The 21810-nt window shown below is 31.1% G+C and overlaps 1 protein-coding gene across 1 annotated transcript; it reads left to right on the forward strand.

The window, feature by feature from the left end:
- The first annotated feature begins 1251 nt into the window (after window positions 1-1251).
- Window positions 1252-7323, forward strand: LOC111284736 (MLO-like protein 6). Its single transcript, XM_022873618.2, has 15 exons — window positions 1252-1521; window positions 1618-1675; window positions 1796-2043; window positions 2976-3092; window positions 3282-3342; window positions 3763-3851; window positions 4854-4928; window positions 5070-5164; window positions 5316-5365; window positions 5480-5520; window positions 5773-5946; window positions 6061-6096; window positions 6223-6290; window positions 6389-6449; window positions 6566-7323. Exons 1-15 carry the CDS (start codon window positions 1399-1401, stop codon window positions 7013-7015), a joined length of 1746 nt encoding a protein of 581 aa, XP_022729353.2. The 5' UTR covers window positions 1252-1398; the 3' UTR covers window positions 7016-7323.
- Window positions 7324-21810: the final 14487 nt, after the last annotated feature.

Genomic DNA, 21810 nt, shown 5'->3' on the forward strand with positions numbered 1-21810 from the left:
GATAAAGTCTAACAGTTAGTCATGGCTCACCATTTTAGTATTCATTGTATTTCTTTTTTCGGCTAAAGAATTCATTCTTTTTCGCCAATCTCGATCGCCTAGAAGGAGCACAATTTTTTTTTTTTGGTTTCCTTAGTCCTAGTAAACATTTTTTTCTTTTTCTTTGTTGCTATTTGTCTTGGTTTTCTATTCAGATTTTAGTTTTTATTTTTTCCATTCATTTTCTATAAAAAAGTGTATTTAAAAAAAAACCAAAAAAGTAAAAAGTTTCCCTAATGAAACTTAAGTAATTATTAAATTGATAAGATAAATTTAGATTATTTTAAAACATTTGATAAATTTGACTTTTAAAATTTATCCAAAAATCAATGATATGTAATAGGAATTAATTAAATTACAATTAAACTGGGCATTCCTATAACTATTAAAAGCGAAACAGGAAGATCAGCTCTACTATGTATGTTAATATCTGTTAATTTTTATAGCCTATGCATTAGTTCTTTTTTTTTTTTCAAATTTTATGTACTAAAATTTATACTAAAATTTAATAATCAATTCAAATAACAATCACGTTTTCTAATAATCATAAAAAATTCTTTTATGGTACCAAAAAAATTCATATAACATAATTTGTTTGCGAAATCGTCCATTGAATTGAAAATCAATATCCTCGATGAACTAAGTATTAAAAAGGAAGATTGGAATTCTAAGTTTATTTTAATTAGTTCATATAATTATTTTTACATGTAATATTTAATAAATTTAAATTTTAAATTTAAATATCTGAAATCTATTTTTTTATTTTCATATTATTATCTCTTGGTAAAAAAAAAAAAAAAGAAAAAAAGATTGACTCATATGAGTGATCAACGGTGATTACGTAATGATCCAAATGAATAAACCAAGTGTCTTCAAGTTAGTCCAAGAAATCTGTTGGTTTGAATTATTTGATCAAGTCATCAATTATTTTTTTTGTTTTCTTGTTTTTGTTTCTTTCCATTGGTTCCGTAACGCGTTCTCAAAGTCAAAGTCAAAGTCATCCACTTGTCCCTTCTACGCTTCTTTCCTCGGCAATCGCTTTTCTTTTCCATTTTTAAATAATGAAAGAAAAGAAATAAACATTGAAAATTAGGATTGTCAGTTTCATTAAAAACCCTTTCATTGAAAGCTGCGTTCACATTTTTCCTTTCTCTCTCTGTTCGAACATTACTTGAAGTATTTATATTTGCTTCTTTCTTTTCAAAAATGTTCATAGGGAAACTACTCCATTCTATCAGATCAAACTGATCCAGCATATTCATTAATTCAATCTGGGTCACTTTTTTTTTTTGCAATTGAAGTAATTTTTTGCTGATTTTCATCAAAGGGTAGTGAAATTTGAAGTTGGAAAAGCAAAAAATGGCTGGAGAAAGTGAAGGAAGGTCTTTAGAGGAAACACCGACATGGGCTGTTGCTGTTGTTTGTTTTGTTTTGGTTTTGATTTCAATTTTCATTGAACATATAATCCATATGATAGGAAAGGTATAATCTTTAGTTTTTGTTTTTTAATCTGATTTTCATATCTTTTAATTAAAGTTTAAACTCCAAAATTAATCATTACTTTGCACCTTTTTGCAGTGGTTGAAGAAGAAACATAAACGAGCACTTTATGAAGCACTGGAAAAGATTAAATCAGGTAAACTTTAACCCAACGGCTTTCAAATTATCATTCATTTTTAGACTTTAATCAGTCAACTTTAAACTTTAACATAAAAGCTAATTGTTTTAATGGTTTTTTTGTTTTTTTTGGTGGTAGAGCTTATGTTGATGGGATTCATATCCTTGCTCCTAACAGTATCACAAAGTTTAATATCAGATATATGCATATCAGAGGAAGTTGCAGCTACTTGGCATCCATGCAATAAGAAACAAGAAGAGACAACCGTTGAAGCTGAAGATGCGACAGATGACGAGCATCGCCGGAGACTTTTGACGATATCGGATACCGGTGGAATTTTCCGGCGTTCGTTGGCGGGAGGCTCAGATGACAAATGCGCAGCTCAGGTATGAAAATATTACAGACAAATTATATTGATGCACGTGCATGTATATATACCACCTTTTATCTTTATTCTCTTACGTCCCAAATATGAGAACCGCTCATTTTGGCACCAGCTTACACAAATTGACCAATTTACCAAATTAAAAAAAAAAATCAGATAGGAATTTGGAAAAAGTCTATGTCATATCACATGATTTGATAATTTGTTTCTTCGTGCATAAAATGGGGACAATTTGCGGCAATTTGCGGCAATTATGCTAAAAATAATCAATTATATTTCATGTTGAAGATTCCCATTTTTGTTATCTTTTCAAAACAATTTTGTTGATTTTCCTATTGTCTCTAAGAATTATCAAAGTTGGTGTACTATTATAGTATGTGGGAAGCTTCTCGCTATTGCTAGAAATATATATGGTAGTATTATTATATTTGTGAATTTGAAATTCATATTTAAGGTATAGAAATCATTTATTATAAAATAAAACATACAAATTGACCTTCATTATTATATATATTGAAAAAATCTCTAAATAAATATAGTATTGATAATTTATATTTAATAAAACAAAAAAACATCATGCATTGCAACAATATTTTCAGATTGCAAAATAGTTTTTACAAAAATAAATTAATTAACGTTTTAAAACGACCTTAAGCATAGTTAAAATCTCATTTTTTTAGTAGTGTAATATTATTTTTTTGAACTATCTAATAATATTAATCTTGATTATTATTATAATAAATTCTAAAGAAAATGGTTATTATAAGTCTGCATGGTTGCTAGCTAATGTGAATGCACTAAAATTATTAGTACGTGCATTAGTTTCATGATTAAGGCCGGTGGAAATTGTCAGAGTGATTGGGTTACTTTTTTGAACAGAGTGGTTGGATAAATTAATTAATTTGCGAATACTAAATATATATATATATGCAGGGCAAAGTACCATTTGTTTCCTCGGATGGTATCCACCAACTCCACATTTTCATCTTCGTGCTAGCTGTTTGTCATGTCATTTACTGTGTTCTTACATTGGCATTGGGCAGAGCTAAGGTATTCTCCAAATACTTCTCCTACTATACATATATATATATATATATTAATATATATATATATATATAATGAGATTCGAATTCAATTCCTTGAACCGAAAAATACATAATATCTGCTACACTAAGTTAAATGCTCGAAAACACGTTCGTTTTTTTTTATAGTAATATATATATTTTTTGTTGGTTGTAGATGAGAAGTTGGAAGAGGTGGGAAAAGGAAACTGGAACAATTGAATACCAGTTCACACACGGTTAGTACAAATTATAAGCAATGTATGTATACATGTACTTTTATTTAAAATTTGGTCCCTGCATGATTGCACTTTAATATATACTTTGATTTGAAAACAATTTAATTGATAGTAGCCTTAATTTTTCAAGATCAAGTTCATTATTATGAGTTAAAAAAAATTGAACTCTTAATTTAAGTGATTAGGGTTTAAATTATGATAATCTCAAATATATAAAAAAATTGAAAAATTAATTAATTGAATTTATTATTCATTTTCAAGAGGGTGATTAAGTTTCAAATAAGCTAAATAATCAAATGTCAATAATTTGAAATGACTTGTTATTTTATAAAAATTTTAGATAAATTATTTGCTTGTGAATTGTTTTTTTTTTCAAGCTTCGATTGGTTTAGTGTTAGTGACGGTGGTTTTTTAAAGCAGATCCGGAGAGATTCAGATTTGCAAGGGAAACATCCTTTGGAAGAAGGCATTTGAGCTCTTGGACCAAATCCCGTGTTCTAATGTGGATTGTAAGACTTTTTCTACCCTCTCTTTTTACTTTATTCTTTTGGTAAAATAATTCTCATTTGCCAATGCCAGCTAAAACTATACTATTATTCTAAAATAGAAAGTTTCCTAGCACGATCTTTTTTTTTTTTTTTCCCCTTGATATTTATGAAGACTTTTTGGGAACACAAAGGTAAATTTTTCTCATTTCACCTTGAAAGCCTTAATGGTGAAGGTCTCATTCATTTCACCTTGCAATAACGGTCGCCACCTGCCCTTTTAGACCAAGGACCGCACAGCCACCCAATTATGGCCAACACAATTTGCACCGCTTTGACTTTTATTTATTTCACAGTGATAGCTTAATAAATTACTTCTTTTTTTTTTTCACTTTGATTTTCCGTCACCTTTTCTCACTATATAATTCTTTAACTGTTATTCGTCATGCAATTAAATATATGTTTATTATAAAGAATATTATAATTTAACTTTAACTTTTATACTCAATCAAACTAGTTAACCCTAAACCCACTTAATCTAAGCTACCAAATAATATAATACTACAACTTAATTATGTAACTCTATAATTTTACAATTATTACAATTATTTACTGTTTCAAAATAGTTACCAATTAATTAATTAATATTTGTTATTGTATATTAATTTGAACAGATGAAATATATATGGGATTTACTATATTTGTTTGAGATGCATGATTATGTTTTTTTTTTTTTTTTTAATTTTAAAAGAAGTTCATAATTGACTACATAAATCAATTAGGTTAAATTTCCGATTGAATATATTAATTGCATAATTATCCATTACTATTTAATTTGGATATATGAACATTCTAAAGACAAGCTAATTGAACTTTTTTTTTTCCATTTCTATCTTTATTATATTATCTTTAATAAACAACATAATATAACATTGGCATCCTTCTTTCTTTCATAAATGCAAAATTTATATATATTTTAATTTTTACAATCTTCCATTTCACTCTTCATCACTTGTATTTTTCCAGGTTTGTTTCTTTAGACAGTTTGTTAGGTCAGTCCCTAAAGTTGATTACTTGACCCTCCGACATGGATTTATCATGGTAAGTAATTAATTCGTTTTATATGATGATATATAATATTCTTTGCTCTTTCTTTTTTAGAAGCCTAACTTTTCCATTTAAAATTTTTTTTTCTATAATTAAGTAATTATATATATGCAATCTTCAAATTTATTTTGGCAGGCACACTTGGCACCCCAAAGCCAAACCAAATTCGATTTTCAAAAATACATAAATAGATCATTGGAAGAAGATTTCAATGCTGTTGTGGGCATAAGGTAATTAACTTCAGCACTCTTTTTTTTTTCTCTCTCTTTTTTAATTCCTCTAAACCCTTATTTTTATACGTACTCCAATTTTCTCGCTCTTTTTCTTATCAATTTTACAATATTATAGATTGACTGACATTTTTTTTAATCAATTTTTCAGTCCTCCAATATGGTTTTTAGCTGTACTCTTCCTACTTTTTAACACTCATGGTGAGCAAATTATTTATATTCTTCATTTGGTTTTTCTTTTATATAAATATTTAATATTTAAAGCCGAATTATTTGATTAAAATAATATTAATTTCTTTTTTTTTTCATGGACAGGATGGTATTCCTATCTGTGGCTGCCATTTATCCCTTTGATTGTAAGCCTAATTAATCTCTTCAAGCTTATATTGTACTAAAGAGATTACAATCTAAAAATAAAAAATATTACAAAATTTTAAATTTCTTGAATATTATTTTTTAAAAATGATTGCATTAATTAATCAATTGACCTATGGTTTAAATTTTATTTTTGACATATTTAATTACTCATTAAATTAGCATTATGATCTCTTATCAATTATATTGGATGTGGATGAGTTAACAGCTCTGACTTGGGGATAAACCTGCAGATCATCCTGCTAGTGGGGACAAAGCTACAGGTTATCATCACCAAAATGGGGCTAAGAATTCAGGAGAGAGGAGAGGTAGTGAAAGGAGTGCCGGTCGTTCAGCCTGGTGATGACCTGTTCTGGTTCAACCGCCCAAGACTCATTCTCTATCTTATCAACTTCGTTCTTTTCCAGGTATCATTATATTATTACCATAGCTTTCTTCTTGAAGTAGATATTATAGAGTAAACTTGTCAGCTCCCAATATTATCTTCTGCTTACATTTCTGTTTTTCTTGATGTATTTCAGAATGCCTTCCAGCTTGCATTCTTTGCATGGACTTGGGTACATTTCTTGCCCTTTTTTCTTTGCTGAATGCTGACTTCAATTATTGTGTTTGTTGGGGTTTGATTTTTGATCAACAAGCATGATTTTCTAATAAACACGTCTTGTTTTTGGTGTTGCATACAGTTTGAATTTGGATGGAAATCTTGCTTCCATGACGACGTGGAGGATGTAGTGATCAGAATTTCAATGGGGTAAAAACTCAGATTATCTCATCAGCCATCCATGGCTAAGGAAATTATTGGAATTAATGCACTATTGTAATTCTAACTTTGGACATATCTTTTTATAGGGTCCTCGTTCAAATTCTTTGCAGTTACGTCACTCTTCCCCTTTACGCCCTTGTTACACAGGTAATTAGAAAACGTACATTGACAATAAACTTTAAACACGTTCAACTTTTCCAAGAAATAGTATTTTAATGGGAATTGTTCAGTCATGGCATTTAATTGGTTTTTGGTATGATCAGATGGGTTCGAACATGAAACCAACGATATTCAACGAAAGAGTGGCCACGGCTCTAAGGAATTGGCACCACACTGCAAAGAAACACATCAAACACAACAAGGGCTCGGTGACCCCTTTCTCTAGCAGACCAAACACCCCATCACACCACACGTCCCCGGTTCACCTCTTGAGAAACTACCGGAGTGAAATGGACAGCCTCCATACTTCTCCCAGGAGAACGAATTTCGACATCGAGCAGTGGGACACGGATTCTCCATCCCCCTCCCATCCCAATTATGGTGACGGTTCATTGCCCCACCACCATAATGTAGTGGAACCAGTTCAAGTAGACTATGATAGGGACGTAAATGAACCGAGTTCAAGTTCAAATGAACAACGAGAGCCACCTGTCCAACATGAGATTAACATCGGGCCAAAAGAATTTTCATTTGACAGAAAAGCGAGCATATAAACATACATTTTGGATTTAAATTAGATGGCAACATATGTCCACCTTGAACAGATGGCTGATGGGCATAAATTGGAATAGGCCAGGGGAGAAATGATGCCACTGATCATTTTGGATCACCGTGTGAAGCACAACACTTTTTTCTTCCAACACTTTTGGCAAAAAGAAATGGAGCTTCGACGACAAAGTTTTTATTATTTTTGTGTAACTTGTTTTTGTATAGATAGGTGCATACAGACTTCTTTTTCAGGACCAAGGCTGAAACTTCATATACACCAATAAATTTACAGCATGATATATTATTGTGGTCAGTCAATTTTTTCTAAAATGGTAGAATTAATTCATCAAAGAATTAGGACGCCATCATACATTTTGCAGCACACACATTTAGACTACACATTAGACCTTAATAATAAGTCCAAACGTCAACAACAATCGAGGCCGCCATGATTCGAAAAGAGAAGAAAGTATCAGTGGAAGACCACAACCAAAGACGAAGCCCGCAAAAGATCAGCGGACAATTGGACAGCAGGTGGAGCAATGGTCAACCCCTTTGCCCAACCATTCAAACAAAGAGTAGATTACATCCCCCAATTTTTGTATATTGATAGTAACAATGAATTTGAAAAGAAAAGGAACGGGATGCTAAGGGTAGTTTTTAAAGCTATCTCAAGATTTGTGTATTATTACAACTTTGAACATTACCATAAACAATATTAATTATTTTTTAAAAATTTTTTTACTGAAAATAATTTTTTAATCACCAACAACAGTGGAAAGTTTTTATTTTAATTTTTAAAAAAGTAAAAGTAATATTCTTCATTTTTGTTGCCTATTATATAAAAGAAAATTCAATAAAACATAATATAGGATTGCAAAAAAGCTAAACCATGAATTCTAGTCATGAAACTCGAAATCCCAGGAAAAAAAGGGGCGGCTATGATCCATCTTCTGTGGAGTTCTTCCAAATTTCTATTTTCCGGATACTTGTATTGGAGGCTACCCTCTAGACTTTTCAGATATATTGCACGGTACTCGTTTGCGTGCAGTTGATGTGTAAAGTATAATATCTATCATACTTCCATGGCAAGAAAATGGCCCCATACCACATATAAAACGACAACCCTAATGAAGTTTTTCATCATTAACCAATAGTGGTATAATCACACCTTGATCAAAATTATCAATATAATATTTCAATCTCACGTTGAGATATAAACATCAATTTGTATTTTATTATTATTATTTTTATATTATTTTTTTTCTTTTTTTTTATCTGATTTAGTTTGACAAAAATCTAAATGCATTAAATGCACAATTACTAAAAGTCCAAAATGCTAGCCACCACCACCACCGACAGCCGCTTGACATATTGTCTAACTTGACAGCATGCATTTTGGGTTGAAAATATGAGATTTAAATCTTAGAAAATCTGAGATTTGAATATAAAAAAACTCTATAAATAGAGCTTGTTACTTGCAAAAAAAAAATGAGAGAAATCAATTAAAAAATTAGAAGAGACTCTGTAAAAAAAAAAAGCAAAAAAAGAAAAATTTTACGAAAAGAAAAAGGCTTTTTGTCGAAAAAAAAAAAAAAACTAACAATCACAGTCCGCAAGGTAAAGAAACCCAGCACCAGCATAAAAAAAAAAGAAACACACAAACATAAAAAAAAATTATGGCAAAAAATTTCAAGCCAAATCTGCGTCTTTTGTGACAATTTCAAGTGAAACGGAGGCTGGATTTATGTTTAGGGAGTTAAAGGAACATTTTGGGTTTTTTTGGGATTTTTTGATCATCAGCAATGACAACCAATGACCGATGGTGGTGACGGCGGTGACGACGACTGGCCGACCCCTTTGGGTTTTGTCTGAAAAGGGGAGAGGAAAGTTTTTTTTTTTTTTTTGGAAAAGGGGAGAAATGAAAGAAAATTTTTTTTTGACTTTTATATAGAAGGCTAAACCCAAAACGACGTCGTTTCATTTAAATGCCCAAAACGACGTCGTTTTAGCCCTTGAGGATCTGTGCGTCAACCGGTGACCCGACCCGTGGTTCACGCACTTGACTCAACCTGGGGTTCATGCACCTGACCCGACAACCCATCCATCCCTCAGCGTCTGACTGGTATACTTGAACCTACCCAGACTGAACCGAACCCTCCGAATCATCCTAACCAGATCGAACTGCTGACATCAGATCGGACCACTGGATCGAACCACAAGTTGACTGGACCGTTGATCGATCTGATTAAGGTAAAAAAAAAATTTTTGTATATTTTTTAGATTTTTTATATATTATTTTTGTTATTTTAATTATTATTCTTAATAGTTATGCATGTTAAAATGTTTAAATTTACCAGAATAAAATTTTTGTTGTTTTATAATAATAATTAATAAAAATATATAATAAAAATTTTTGATAATTATATTAATTTTAGAATAAATCTTATAAAATAATAAAAAATGTAAGAAAAAAAAATTTTTATCTGACGATGAGATTCAAAGATACTCCGAGTAGTGATGCTTACAAAATCTCTAGGTAAAAAGATTTTTTTTTAAATACTGTCAGTGTATTAGAGTATTTATAAAAAAATTTGCAATACAATAAAATTTTCCTTTTGTTAATAAAAAATAAAATTAATTAATTTATTAAAAAATAGTAATATAAATAAGGAAAAAGAAAATTTTATCAAATAATGGGATTTTAGAAGTATTCTGAGTAGTGATGCTTTACGAAATCTTTATGTGAGAAGGCTTTTTTAAATATTACCAGTGTATTTGAATATTTATAGAAAAACTTCAATATAATAAAAATTCTTTTTTTCTTCAAAAATTTAAATTAAAAATAAAAAATCAATTAAAAAAATTAATAAAATTTCTAAAAAAGAGAATAAAATATGTGCATCAACATAGTAACATTCTACATTGCATGCACGACATAGTTTTTTTACGAAAAATAAATTTGAGCCTCCAATGATGAGATTTTACGATATTCTAAGAAGCGATACCAAAGAAATCTTTAGGTAAGAAAAAGTTCTTCTAATATTATCAATGTACTGAAACATTTTAAGAATTATTTCAATAATTAAAAGTTTTAATTTATTTTTCTCGAATAAAAATGAAACAATAAATAATAATATATATAAAAAAGCTAATAAATGAACAATCAAGGAAGTTATTTTTCGAACACTGAAAATAAGATTATTTTTATCAAAATCAACGAATAACATGTAATTAATTAGTACCATTTTAAACGGACGCTATGGGGGTGCTAATCTTTCTCTCACACGTAATCGACTCTCAAACCTAGACTGTTACGCAGACCCTAAAATTATCCTTTTAATCAATTTTAATTAATTTAAAGATTTTATTAAAATGATATGTTTTAATAGGTAGCCAATCACACATAGCTAAAAAAGATTGGTGGCGACTCCATTATTTTTTATTTCGTTTCCAAATTTATCGGACGAACATAAAATCGTTACGACAACTTGGCAACTCTACTGGAGATGCCTTTTATTTTTTAGAGTCAGGCCGAAATTAACTACGTGTTATCCTGAAATTTTGATTTAAACAGTCCTAATTGGTTTCTTAGATTTTTATTTTTCACTTTAAAAAAAAATCAAAAACAAAAACAAATCTAAAATAAAAACAAAAAACTGACACTATTATGCCTCTTATGCTTTATTTTTCTGTATATATTACTCATAATAAATTAGGATATATTTGCACACACAATTACAAGATGCATCTTATGTATGAGCTCTATACCCGAGTTTTATCCCTTATAGGAGGAAGTAGAGTACCTATGCCCTCGTGAGGTGATAACTTTCGCAATGGCAAGCGAAATACTTTCACTCAAATTGAATCATTTTCGTTTGTAGCCTGTAATGGGTAAGGATTGGGGTGCTTCACTAGTCCAGCGTGGACAACAGTGATGAATAATTTGAGAACCTTTAGACATGTGTCAATCCAAACCCAGCATGTAATAAGCTTGGGAAACTAGCATTGGGTAGAGCCTTGTCCACCTTCTTGTAGGAAATACTTAGAAAAAATTTTTTGTGTGTAATACAATACAAAACAAAATAAAAAAAATCTCAAAACTTAAAAAAATATTTTTTCCCAAACCACATCCTTACACTAACTCAATTTTGTTTCATTTTTTTTTCTTTTTTGCATTAATCATATTATACAATTTTGCATCAAGATATTTACTCTAGTACATATTTCTCCCAATAAGTTTTCATGGATCTCGTAAAACTACAGATTTACTTATCCTCAGTTAGTATTCCATGTGAGCCGTATAATGAAGTATATGTTTAGTCGAAAAAAGCCTAATAAAAGAATGGAGATTGCTTGCCTATCAGCTATGTGTCAAAGTTACCCGATAAGGTGCATTTGGATCTCACACAAAATAATTTAGAAGACTGAGCTGCCATCTGGGATCAGTTAAGTAAAAAAAGAAAAAAAAACTTTTGTAAAAAGTATGAACAGATTGCATCCCTCATTCTAGTAGTGATTGATGAACAGTTGATCAGGGTAGCTATATAGTTTTGAGATTCATCCTATAAATGCTTCACTTTTAATTAGGAAGATTTGGTGGCAACTATTGAAGAGTATTCAATTTTGCTTGGAATAGAACTACAGTATCCAGATAAAGTATTTACTTGAATGTTGAAATCAGGTTATCATAAAAAGTTGGCCAAGCTTATGGGGGTTAAAGTGGAAACCATTGATTCATTTGCAAAGCCTAAAGGTGAACATCTCGACATCCGTTGGGACTTTTTTTGAAACTTCATTCAAGGGCATTTAAATGATGATCAAGGTATGGCTGTGTTTGCTCTAGCATTGTATGGCATGGTAATCTTTTTGAAGATTTTGGGTTACATTAAGATAACTATGGTAGAATTTTTTGAATAAATTAAAACCCAAGCAATTAATCTCGCTTTAGTAGTCCTAGCTGAAACCATCAGGTCATTGAATTTCTGTCGATGGAATGAAAAAAGTCGATTCATAAGATGTATACTGTTATTATATGTGTAGGTCAAAAGTCATTTCAGGTGTAAGAATAGTATATTTTCAAAGCTGTATCTATGAAACAAAGCATCAATCGAAAAGTTCTGTAGAAATTAATGGCTAACATTGAAAACCAATAAAGAGTGGATTTTATTCCTACAAAGGCTAACCAGAGATGAAATTGAATGGATGGCACCTTGGATGCCTCGAGTGCCTTTGCTGTATCAAGAAGAAAATGAGCCATAGATGCCTCTATTAGGGTTATGAGGTGTTATAAGTTATGCTTTGTTAATGGTACTTAGGCAATTTGGTGCAAAACAGTTTGTTCTACCACTTATGGCTTAGCCCAAGTAGAATTTATTTATGGAGAATCGAATCCACCAAGAACCTCGAAGCAGTTAATCCAAGCATAGAAGAAAACACGAAGAATGAGATTAGGGCCTCTTATAGACAAAGTCACCATTGATTATCAAATTTATAAAGCAAAACAGCTAAGAGATATAATACTCCATCTGATGATAGCTCATAACGATAAGCTAATCTTTTAAAAGAAGTGCAATTATCAAAAGTTGAGCTTGTAAAGAAAGAATTAAAAGCTAAAAAAGAAAACATAAGGAAAAAAATTTTAAAACTTCATGAGAAAGTGGGACAATTAAAATATGAAACGAAAATATAAGAGAGCAGATTGAAAAAGATCATAAAAGAATGAGACGTGACCAACAATGATTTGAAAGATCTGCATCAAGAAAATAAAAGGTTGCAAGCTCAATTCAAAACCAAAAAAGTCACCAAGTCTTACCTTAGTCAGCAACGTGAAATGGATGAGCTCTGAGAGAAAATGAACTAATGGAAGGGCAAAGCTCAAGAAAAGCAAGAGGAGACCACTAAAATTTCTTAAGAATGTTATAATTGGAAGGGGTTATACTCTACAACCTCAGCAAGATTGGAGGAATGACAAAAAGAAAAGGAAAGGTTGAAAGCCATGCTCGCAAAAGAGAGAATATAGCACTTTGAAGTATTGAATGAAAAAGAATCATTTCACCAGGTGATCCAAAGGCTAAAGATGCAATTACAAGACCATAAGAGCCATATTTCAATGATAATAGATGAATGGTATAGAAGGGAAAAAGATTGAATCTTCACGTGTGATTCAAAAAGAGATATTATTATGAGAGAAAAAGTAAAAAGTTTAGGGAGATAACAGTACATAGAACACCTGACTAATCAAATTTGCAAGCTAGTGAAGAAAGTATGTGAGATGGTTAAAAAGGTAGAAGCGTTAAGAAGAGAAGTCAATCCCATATGAAAGTATGGACAACGCCTAATGAACTTTTTAGACAAGGCGAATGACCATTATGAACAAGTGGTAAATCCCATGTAATAAAAGTTGTATGGAATCAATAAAAATTTTTAGTGTTGAAATTCATCCAAAAATAAATATCCCCCACTTTTATTCATGCATTTTGTACATCATTTTCATAAAATAAGTGAAAAAATAAAATTTTCAACACATGGCATTCTGATTTTTTTCTTTTTCAAAAAAAAAAAAAATTTATGGTAGTAAAAGTTTAAGAATAGCTCGCCCATAAAAAATTTTGAGCCAACCTACTTATCATTCATACAATATCAAGACTTAAACAAGAATCATGGAGCAAGAATAGGTTAATTGATTTAAGAGAACTGAGAAAACTCAAAAAGAAATAAAAGGGGATCTTAGTGTAATAATGGATATGCTCAAGAAACTTGACAAGAAAAAAGTAATGGAAGAAAATCTTAGCTTTCAAAAGTAATTGCTAGATATAGTAGATCCTGTTTATCCTCCAGGGTTTGAGCCACGATCAACCCAACCTTCTAAAAGAACTAGAGTATAAATTTTTACTCTCAGTAGATATCCCAATCTTTATCCAGGATTGACATCCACACTTACTCCAGGATAATTTTAAAATTTTGTTAATCCTGTTATGATGAAAAAATCACTTGAGCCAATCTTGATCCCTGACTTGGATGATCTTAATGAGAGGAAAAAAGCTAGAGATGAAGACACTCGAGAAAGTAAAAGATACCAGTGCCCAATAGAAGATGAAAGTATTAAAAGAAAGACTTAGGGCTGTAAAGGAAATGAATTTTTATGATTTCACAGATGCAGTCGACCTTTGTTTGGTCCTAGATGTGGTCATTCCACCTAAATTCAAGGTTTCTAAATTTGAAAAATATGATGGCACAAAATGCTCGATAACCCATATCACCATGTATTATCGTAAGATGACAGTACATGCTCGTGATGAGAAGTTGTTGATGTATGTATTTCAGGATAGCCTTACGGGATCTATAACTAGATGGTACATCCAATTAGATAAAACTCATATTCATTCATAGTAAGAGCTTATTAGGACATTCCTTACATAATATCGATATGTCACGTATCTAGTTTCAAATCGTTTATCTCTACAAAGTATGAAAAAAAAGGTAACAAAAAGTTTTAAAAAGTATGCATAGAGATGAAAAGATGTGGTTACACAAGTTCAACCTCTTTTCACTGAAAAAAGACAACTGTCTTATTTGTGAACACTCTGAAAGCATCATACTATGAGAGATTGATAGGTAATGCAACCAAAAACTTTACAGATATGGTGATATTAGGTGAGATTATTAAAAATGTTATAAAGAATGGCAAGCTCAATATAGAAAAGATGAGTGGAGTAAAAAAAGGTAGAGTTCTTAAAAAGAAAGAAAATGAAGCTTAAGTGGTAAACTACGTAGGGTAACAGTTAAGAGGTTTCACGCGTTATCCTGCACCAGTCTACCAAATTCATTACCCTTTTATAAATAGTATTACATCCACTTCTCATCCATATCAGCCATACCAATCATTATCACAACCAGTTTATCCACCTCAGTTCCAGCCATCATTTCGGACACCCACTTATTCCTACAACTATCTTGCTACACCTGCAAGACTAGAATGAAGGCCTAATCCAAATAATGGTCCAAGAGCCTCAAGAAATACCCAAGAAAAATCAACATTTGATTTTATTCCCATGATATACACAGATTTATATCCTCGACTTGTTGAAAAATATTTACTCGTTTTTGTCATTGTTGAACCTTTGAAACTTCCATTTTCCAAATGGTATGACCCCAATGCGTATTGTGATTATCATTATGGGAACCCAGGTTATTCTACTAAGAACTATACTACTTTAAAGTGCAAAGTGCAAGGATTAATCAATGAAGGGGTGTTAAATTTTGAAACCAACCAATAAAAGACTCCAAATGTTAATGGGAACCCTCTGTTGAAGTATATCAGACCATTAATAAATGCTTTAATTTATGGGCAAAGAAGCCACGTGAAGGAAAAAATAGATAAAGTTAAGACTCTAATGGCTAAAATATTTAAAGTCTTGGTTAAAGCTGACATGTTAAAGTCAATAGAACCTTAGAATTGCTCCGAAGCGATTAACTCAACCAAAAACTATAATTATTAGAAAGGTACTTTGGGGTATTTTATCGAGAGTTGTCACCAATTTCATTAAGAGGTGCAAAAGTTGATGGATATAGGTCAGATAAAGTTTTACGAAGAAAAAAAGAGTTGATGAAAGCTAAAGTGTCTACCATTGATTCAAAGAATAAGTTTGTACATAGACCAATAACAATTTATTATGATGAAAAGTCAACACCGAGGCCAGAAAAACCCATCTTTCAACCAATAGTGACAATTAAAGTTTCTGACCCTTTTTCATTCTAGAATGACAAAGTAGTACCATGAAAGTATGATTGTAATATCGTAGTCAACCCAGATACTGCAAACATAATGGGCATAGGAGGTATGACTTGAAGTGAAAGATGTTATACTCCAGAAGCTTTAGAGAAAGCTAAAAAAATGAAAGTAAAGGTGAAAAAAGAAGAAAAAAGTCAGAATAATCCTGTTGCAACCCAAAAAAAATGTCATAAGCCAGTCTCTGAAAGTGAAGCTTGTAAATTTTTAAAGCTAATAAAACATAATGAGTATAGCATAGTAAAACAGTTGAACAAGATGTCAGCTAGAATTTTGCTATTATCATTATTGCTAAGCTCAGAGTCACATCGTAATGCTCTGTTGAAGGTGCTTAATCAAGTGTATGTGTCCCTTAATGTCTTTGTTGAATACATGAAACAACTTGTTGGCAATCTAACGATTTCAAATTATATCTCTTTCAGTGATGAAGAGATTCTTCCTAAAGGTCAATGAAGTACCAAAGCTTTTCACATTACTATGAAATGTAAGAGTCATATAATGGCTAAGGTTTTAATTGATAATAGCTCACCCATTAATGTTATACCTGTGATTACTCTAACAAAACTTTCTAGATCTTATATGAAGCCTAGTCATATGATAATTTGAGCTTTCGATGAAATTCAAATAGAGGTGCTGGGAGACATAGAAATGCCATTACAAATTGGCCCATGCATTTTCAACATGAAATTCTAAGTTATGAATTTTTTTTCTTAATATAATTGCTTATTGGGTAGGCTATGAATTCTTATGATTGGTGCTATTGCATCCTCATTGCATCAAAAAGTTAAATTTATTATTGATAAAAAATTGACATGTGTGGTATAAGAAAAAGGTTTATTGGTCACCCAATCGGTAAATACTTCTTATGTAGAAGTAACAGATAAAGTCCTAGAGTACTCATATAGATCTTTCGAGATTGCTAACGTAACTTATGTGACTGAAAGATCTAAAGTATATTTACCACACTTGTTTACAACTTTTAAAATGGTCGTTAAACGGTTCACTAAAATATAATGGTAACCTAAAACTAGATTAAGAAAGAACCTACAAGGAATTATAGAGCCACCAGTAGTATATGAAAAGAAAGATAGATTTGGCTTAGGATATAAGCCAACAAGATGGGACATAATGAAAATGGTGAATGAGAAAAAAGATAAGAGAATGGCTAATCTTGGGGGATATGAGTCAGAGTCAGAGCCCATGGTCATTTTTTACCTCTATAATTCTTTATATTCGGGAAGATATATCTATCCAAATTCACTTGAAGCCCTGAATGTAGAATTTATGGAAGAGTTTTAGAGCTAGCTATTCAAATGATGGATGATAGAGAAAAGAAGAGATGAGATGAAGAGCTATTCATGCACCCTTATCTTTCAGATTTTGAGCTAGATAACTGAAGAGTCATAGAGCTACCTGAAAAGTAATGTATTGTGAAACTTTAAATCTTTAATTATTTTTATGAGCATTGGGTGTTCTTTTATGGTGTCTTTATGTTTGTCATTTTAATAAAAGACTTAGAAGATGCATCCGTATTTCTTCTATTATTTTCATTTTCATTTTGCTTTCCATTTTCTCTTTTCATCATTTTCTTGCCATTCCATTTTTTAAGGCCAATTTCTCTTCATCTTACCCTTTGTAAGGTTCCAAATAATGAACACGAAGATAATCATGGTAATAATCTCATATTTGATTTCAAAAACTTAATTCATATTGATGAACTTGATAATAAAGAAGATTTGAATAACTATACACTGCCTCTTAATCTGTTAAAATTAATAGAACATAAAGATAAGCCAATTGAACCCCACCAAAAAATTACTGAATTAATGAATTTGAGAGACGATAAAAATAAAAGAGAGGTCAAAATTGGTATATCCTTTTTACCAACTGAAAGGCAGAAACTAAAAGAGTTGCTCTGAGAATATGAAGATGAATTCATGTGATCTTACCAGGATATACCAAGATTCAGTACTAATATTGTAGAGCACAAGTCGCCTTTGAAATCAGAATGCAAGCCAATCCAGCAAAAGCTAAGACGCATGAAGTTGGAGATGCTGCTGAAAATTAAAGAGGAAGTAAAAAAATAATTTGATGTAGGATTTTTAAAAGTGACAAAATATCCTAAATAGGTACCCAATATAGTGCCAGTTCTTAAGAAAAATGAAAAAAAAATGAGAATGCGTGTCAATTATCGAGACCTGAATAGGGCAATTCCCAAGGATAACTTTTCTTTGCCCCATTCAATATTCTAATGGATAACACTACTAGGCACTCCACATTTTTCTTTATGGATGGCTTCTCAGGCTATAATCAGATTAAGATGGCTCAAGATGATATGGAGAAAACCACATTTGTAACCATGTGGGGGACATTCTATTATAAAGTCATGTTTTTTGGGTTGAAAAAAATGATGGTGTCACTTATCAAAGAGTAATGGTGACTCTCTTTTATAATATAATGCATAAAGAAATAAAAGTATATGTGGATGATATGATAGCAAAATTTCATTAAGGAGAGAATCATGTGGTCAATCTCAAAAAGCTGTTTGATAGGTTGAGAAGATTTCAGCTGAAGTTGAATCTTAGTAAATGTACATTCGATGCCAATCAAAAAAACTATTGGGCTTTGTGGTTAGTGAAAGAGGAATCAAAGTGGACCCGAATAAGATACAAGCCATCCAAAACTTATCTCCTTCTCGTACCCTAAAAGAAGTGTGAGGTTTCCTAGGGAAATTGAACTATATTGCTTGCTTCATCTCTTAACTCACCTATAAGTGCGATCCTATTTTTAAGCTTATTAAGAAACATGATCCAGAAGAATGGAATGATGAATGCTAAAAAGCTTTTGATATTGTTAAAGAATACTTATCAAATCCACATATGTTGATGCCGCCAATCTCGAAAAAACCTTTGATTTTGTACTTAATAGTACATGAAAATTCAAATAAGATGTGTGCTGGGCAAAGAGATGAAACTAACAAGAAAGAATGAGTAATTTACTACTTAAGAAAGAAATTCACTTATTATGAGTCCAAGTATTCACCATTAGAGAAGAGTGTTGTGCATTTGTTTGGATAGCTCCAAAGCTCCGACAATAAATGCTTTATCACACTATTTGGCTCATAGCAAAGTTAGATCCTATTAAAATTATTTTTGATAAGCCTTCATTGACAGGGAGAATAGCACAATGATAAGTTATGCTTTTAGAATATGATATTAGTTATGTGACTCAAAAAATTATTAAAAGAAGTGCGATAGTGAAGTTTCTTGTCGATCGTGTAATCAAAGATTATGAGCCAATGAAACTGGATTTTTTTTATAAAGATGTGATGGCCATTAAAGAAAATAAACCTATTGAAAAGTCTTAGAGGACGTATTTTGATGGAGCCGTTAATGCTTTAGGTCATGGTATTGAGGTAATTTTAATATCTTTTGATGAACATTATTGTCCCATCACAGCCAGGTTGAATTTCAATTACATAAATAATATGGTTGAATACGAGGCCTATGTTATGGGTCTACAAGCAGCGATTAAAAAGAAGATTAAAGTGTTGAATGTGTTTGAAAATTCAGCTCTAGTCATCTATTAGTTAAGAAAAGAATGAGAAACAAGAGATTCTAAGTTAATTTGGTACCATAAATACATCTCTGAGTTGGTCAAATAATTCAAAGAAGTTTAATTTGAGTATTTGCCTAGAGAGGAGAACCAAATTATTGATGCGCTGGCTACTCTAGCTACAATGATTAAAATAGATGCAAATACTAAAATTCAACCTATCAAGCTAGATGTGAAGGATGAACCAGTACATTATTCAGGTGTCAAAGAAGAAGTTGATGGGAAGTCATGGTATCATGACATTATGTAATACATTAAAAGTCAGCAATACCCAAAACATACAACAAAAAATGATAAAAGGACTATCAGAAGGTTGGCTATAAGTTTTTTTTTTTTATGGAGATGTCATTTATAAAAGAGGTCGAGATCAAATACTTTTAAGATGTGTGAATGCAGCTAAAGTAAAGAGGATTATTGAAGAAATGTATGATGGAGTTTGTGGGGCACATACAAATGATCATATGATAGCTAAACAAATTATGAAGGTCGGTTATTATTGGTTGATAATAGAGAGTGACTGTACTAATTATGTTGAAAGATGCCATAAGTGTCAGATCTATACTGATAAGATTCATGCTCGTCTAATAGCATTACATGTTTTAGCACCTGTCATCAATCTCATCACTCCAAAAGCTTCAAATGGACATGATTCATATTTATGATGATTGATTACTTTACGAAGTGGGTAAAAGCTACATCATATGCTAGTGTGACCTAATCTATGGTATGTAAGTTCATAACAAAGGAGATAATACGTATATATGAGCTTTCAGAGATAATTATTTTTTATAATGCCAAAAACTTGAACAGTAAAATAATGAATGAAGTGTGCACTCAGTTCAAGATCCATCATCATAATTCAGCACCATATCGTCCAAAGATGAATAGGACAGTAGAGGCTGCAAACAAAAATATCAAAATAATCTTAGAAAAAATGACTGATACTTACAAATATTGGCATGAGAAGTTACCCTTTGCTTTGCATGCTTATAGAACATTAGTCCAAACATTTACTGGGGCCACCCTATTCTCTTTAGCAAATGGAATGGAAGCTGTGCTACCAGTCGAAGTGAAAATTCTCTCGCTGAGAGTTTTGATGGAAGTAGAGTTAGAGAAAATAGAATAGGATCAAAATCACTACGATCAATTGAACCTCATTGAAGAGAAAAGACTTACAACACTTTGTCATTGTCAATTATATCAAAAGAGAATGATGAGAGCATATGACAAGAAAATTCAACCCCATTACTTTAGAGAAAAAGACTTAATGTTGAAAAGGAACCTTCCTAAACAACATGACAATCGATGATAATGGACACCAAATTGGGAGGGTCCATATATGGTGAAAAAGGCCTTTTTCGATAGGGCATTGATTTTGGTAGAAATGGACAAAAGTGATTTACCTACTCCGATAAATTTAGATACTGTGAAGAAATATTTTGCTTGAAAAAAAAAAACAACTGAAAACCTGAAAAGACAGCTTGGATGTACTTATAACACAAGGGGCAAGTGTAGTTTGACAAACTTTGAAGGATCAAGAAAGTCATTTGATTTAGTTTTAAAAAAAAAATCTGGGAATATTTTATTCATGATTATCTTATGATTATTATTTGGATACCTTTGTTTCGACTCAAACACATTACCATTTAATGAAATAAGTTATCTTTCTTTTGGAAATAACGCCTATCCATTCTTTTATTCTCATTTAATATTTTTTTTTCGCTATACAAATAGGAGAAATGTGTGATTGCATTTTGTTTGTCTTGAACTTAAAATGATGAAAAGAAAAACAAACATGAAAGATCTTAGCATTATTTTTTAAAAGTTGACCAAGACAGATGAAAAATGATAAAAAAGGTATGACAAGACATTAATATTGTAGACTTTTGAAGAAGAAAAGTATTGTTAGGGAAGAATATGATGGTCAGATGTTAAGAACAGATTGGTCAATTATTTGAAAACCTTTTTACTACATTGAATAATTTTGATTGCATTACATGCATTGCATTTAGAGCACTCAGTACATACATCCATAAACAATTATAATAAGGACAAAGACTTTCCATTTCTTAAAGAAAAATAAGATTTTGATATTCGGATGAAGATAATAATCAAACAAGAGATGTTAAAAGAGAGAAATTTGTCTGTTTAAAGATGAAGAATCAATTTCGAGAAAAAATGAATCTTTAAAGTTATTGAGCCTCTGCTAAGAGAAGCTTTTTCAAGATAAATTTTTAAAGTTATTGAGCCTTTACTGAGAGGAGCTTTTCCAAGATGAGATTTTTAAAGTTGTTGGCTTCTGCTGAGAGAAACTTTTTCAAGATAAATTTTACAGTTATTGAGCCTCTACTGAGAGTAGCTTTTTGAAGATGAATTTTTAAAGTTATTGAGCCT

The sequence above is a fragment of the Durio zibethinus genome, chromosome 6 (genome assembly GCF_047325235.1).
Source record: "Durio zibethinus cultivar Kanyao isolate XHJ-2024 chromosome 6, ASM4732523v1, whole genome shotgun sequence".
Lineage (NCBI taxonomy): Eukaryota > Viridiplantae > Streptophyta > Magnoliopsida > Malvales > Malvaceae > Durio > Durio zibethinus.

Bases quoted from the DNA above. Each gene is read 5' to 3' on its own strand.
- LOC111284736 (XM_022873618.2), top strand. From the start codon at position 1,399: ATGGCTGGAGAAAGTGAAGGAAGGTCTTTAGAGGAAACACCGACATGG. The intron at 5,521-5,772 runs GTAAGCCTAATT...ATAAACCTGCAG, and splicing joins TGCCATTTATCCCTTTGATT to ATCATCCTGCTAGTGGGGAC. The intron at 6,291-6,388 runs GTAAAAACTCAG...ATCTTTTTATAG, and splicing joins GTGATCAGAATTTCAATGGG to GGTCCTCGTTCAAATTCTTT.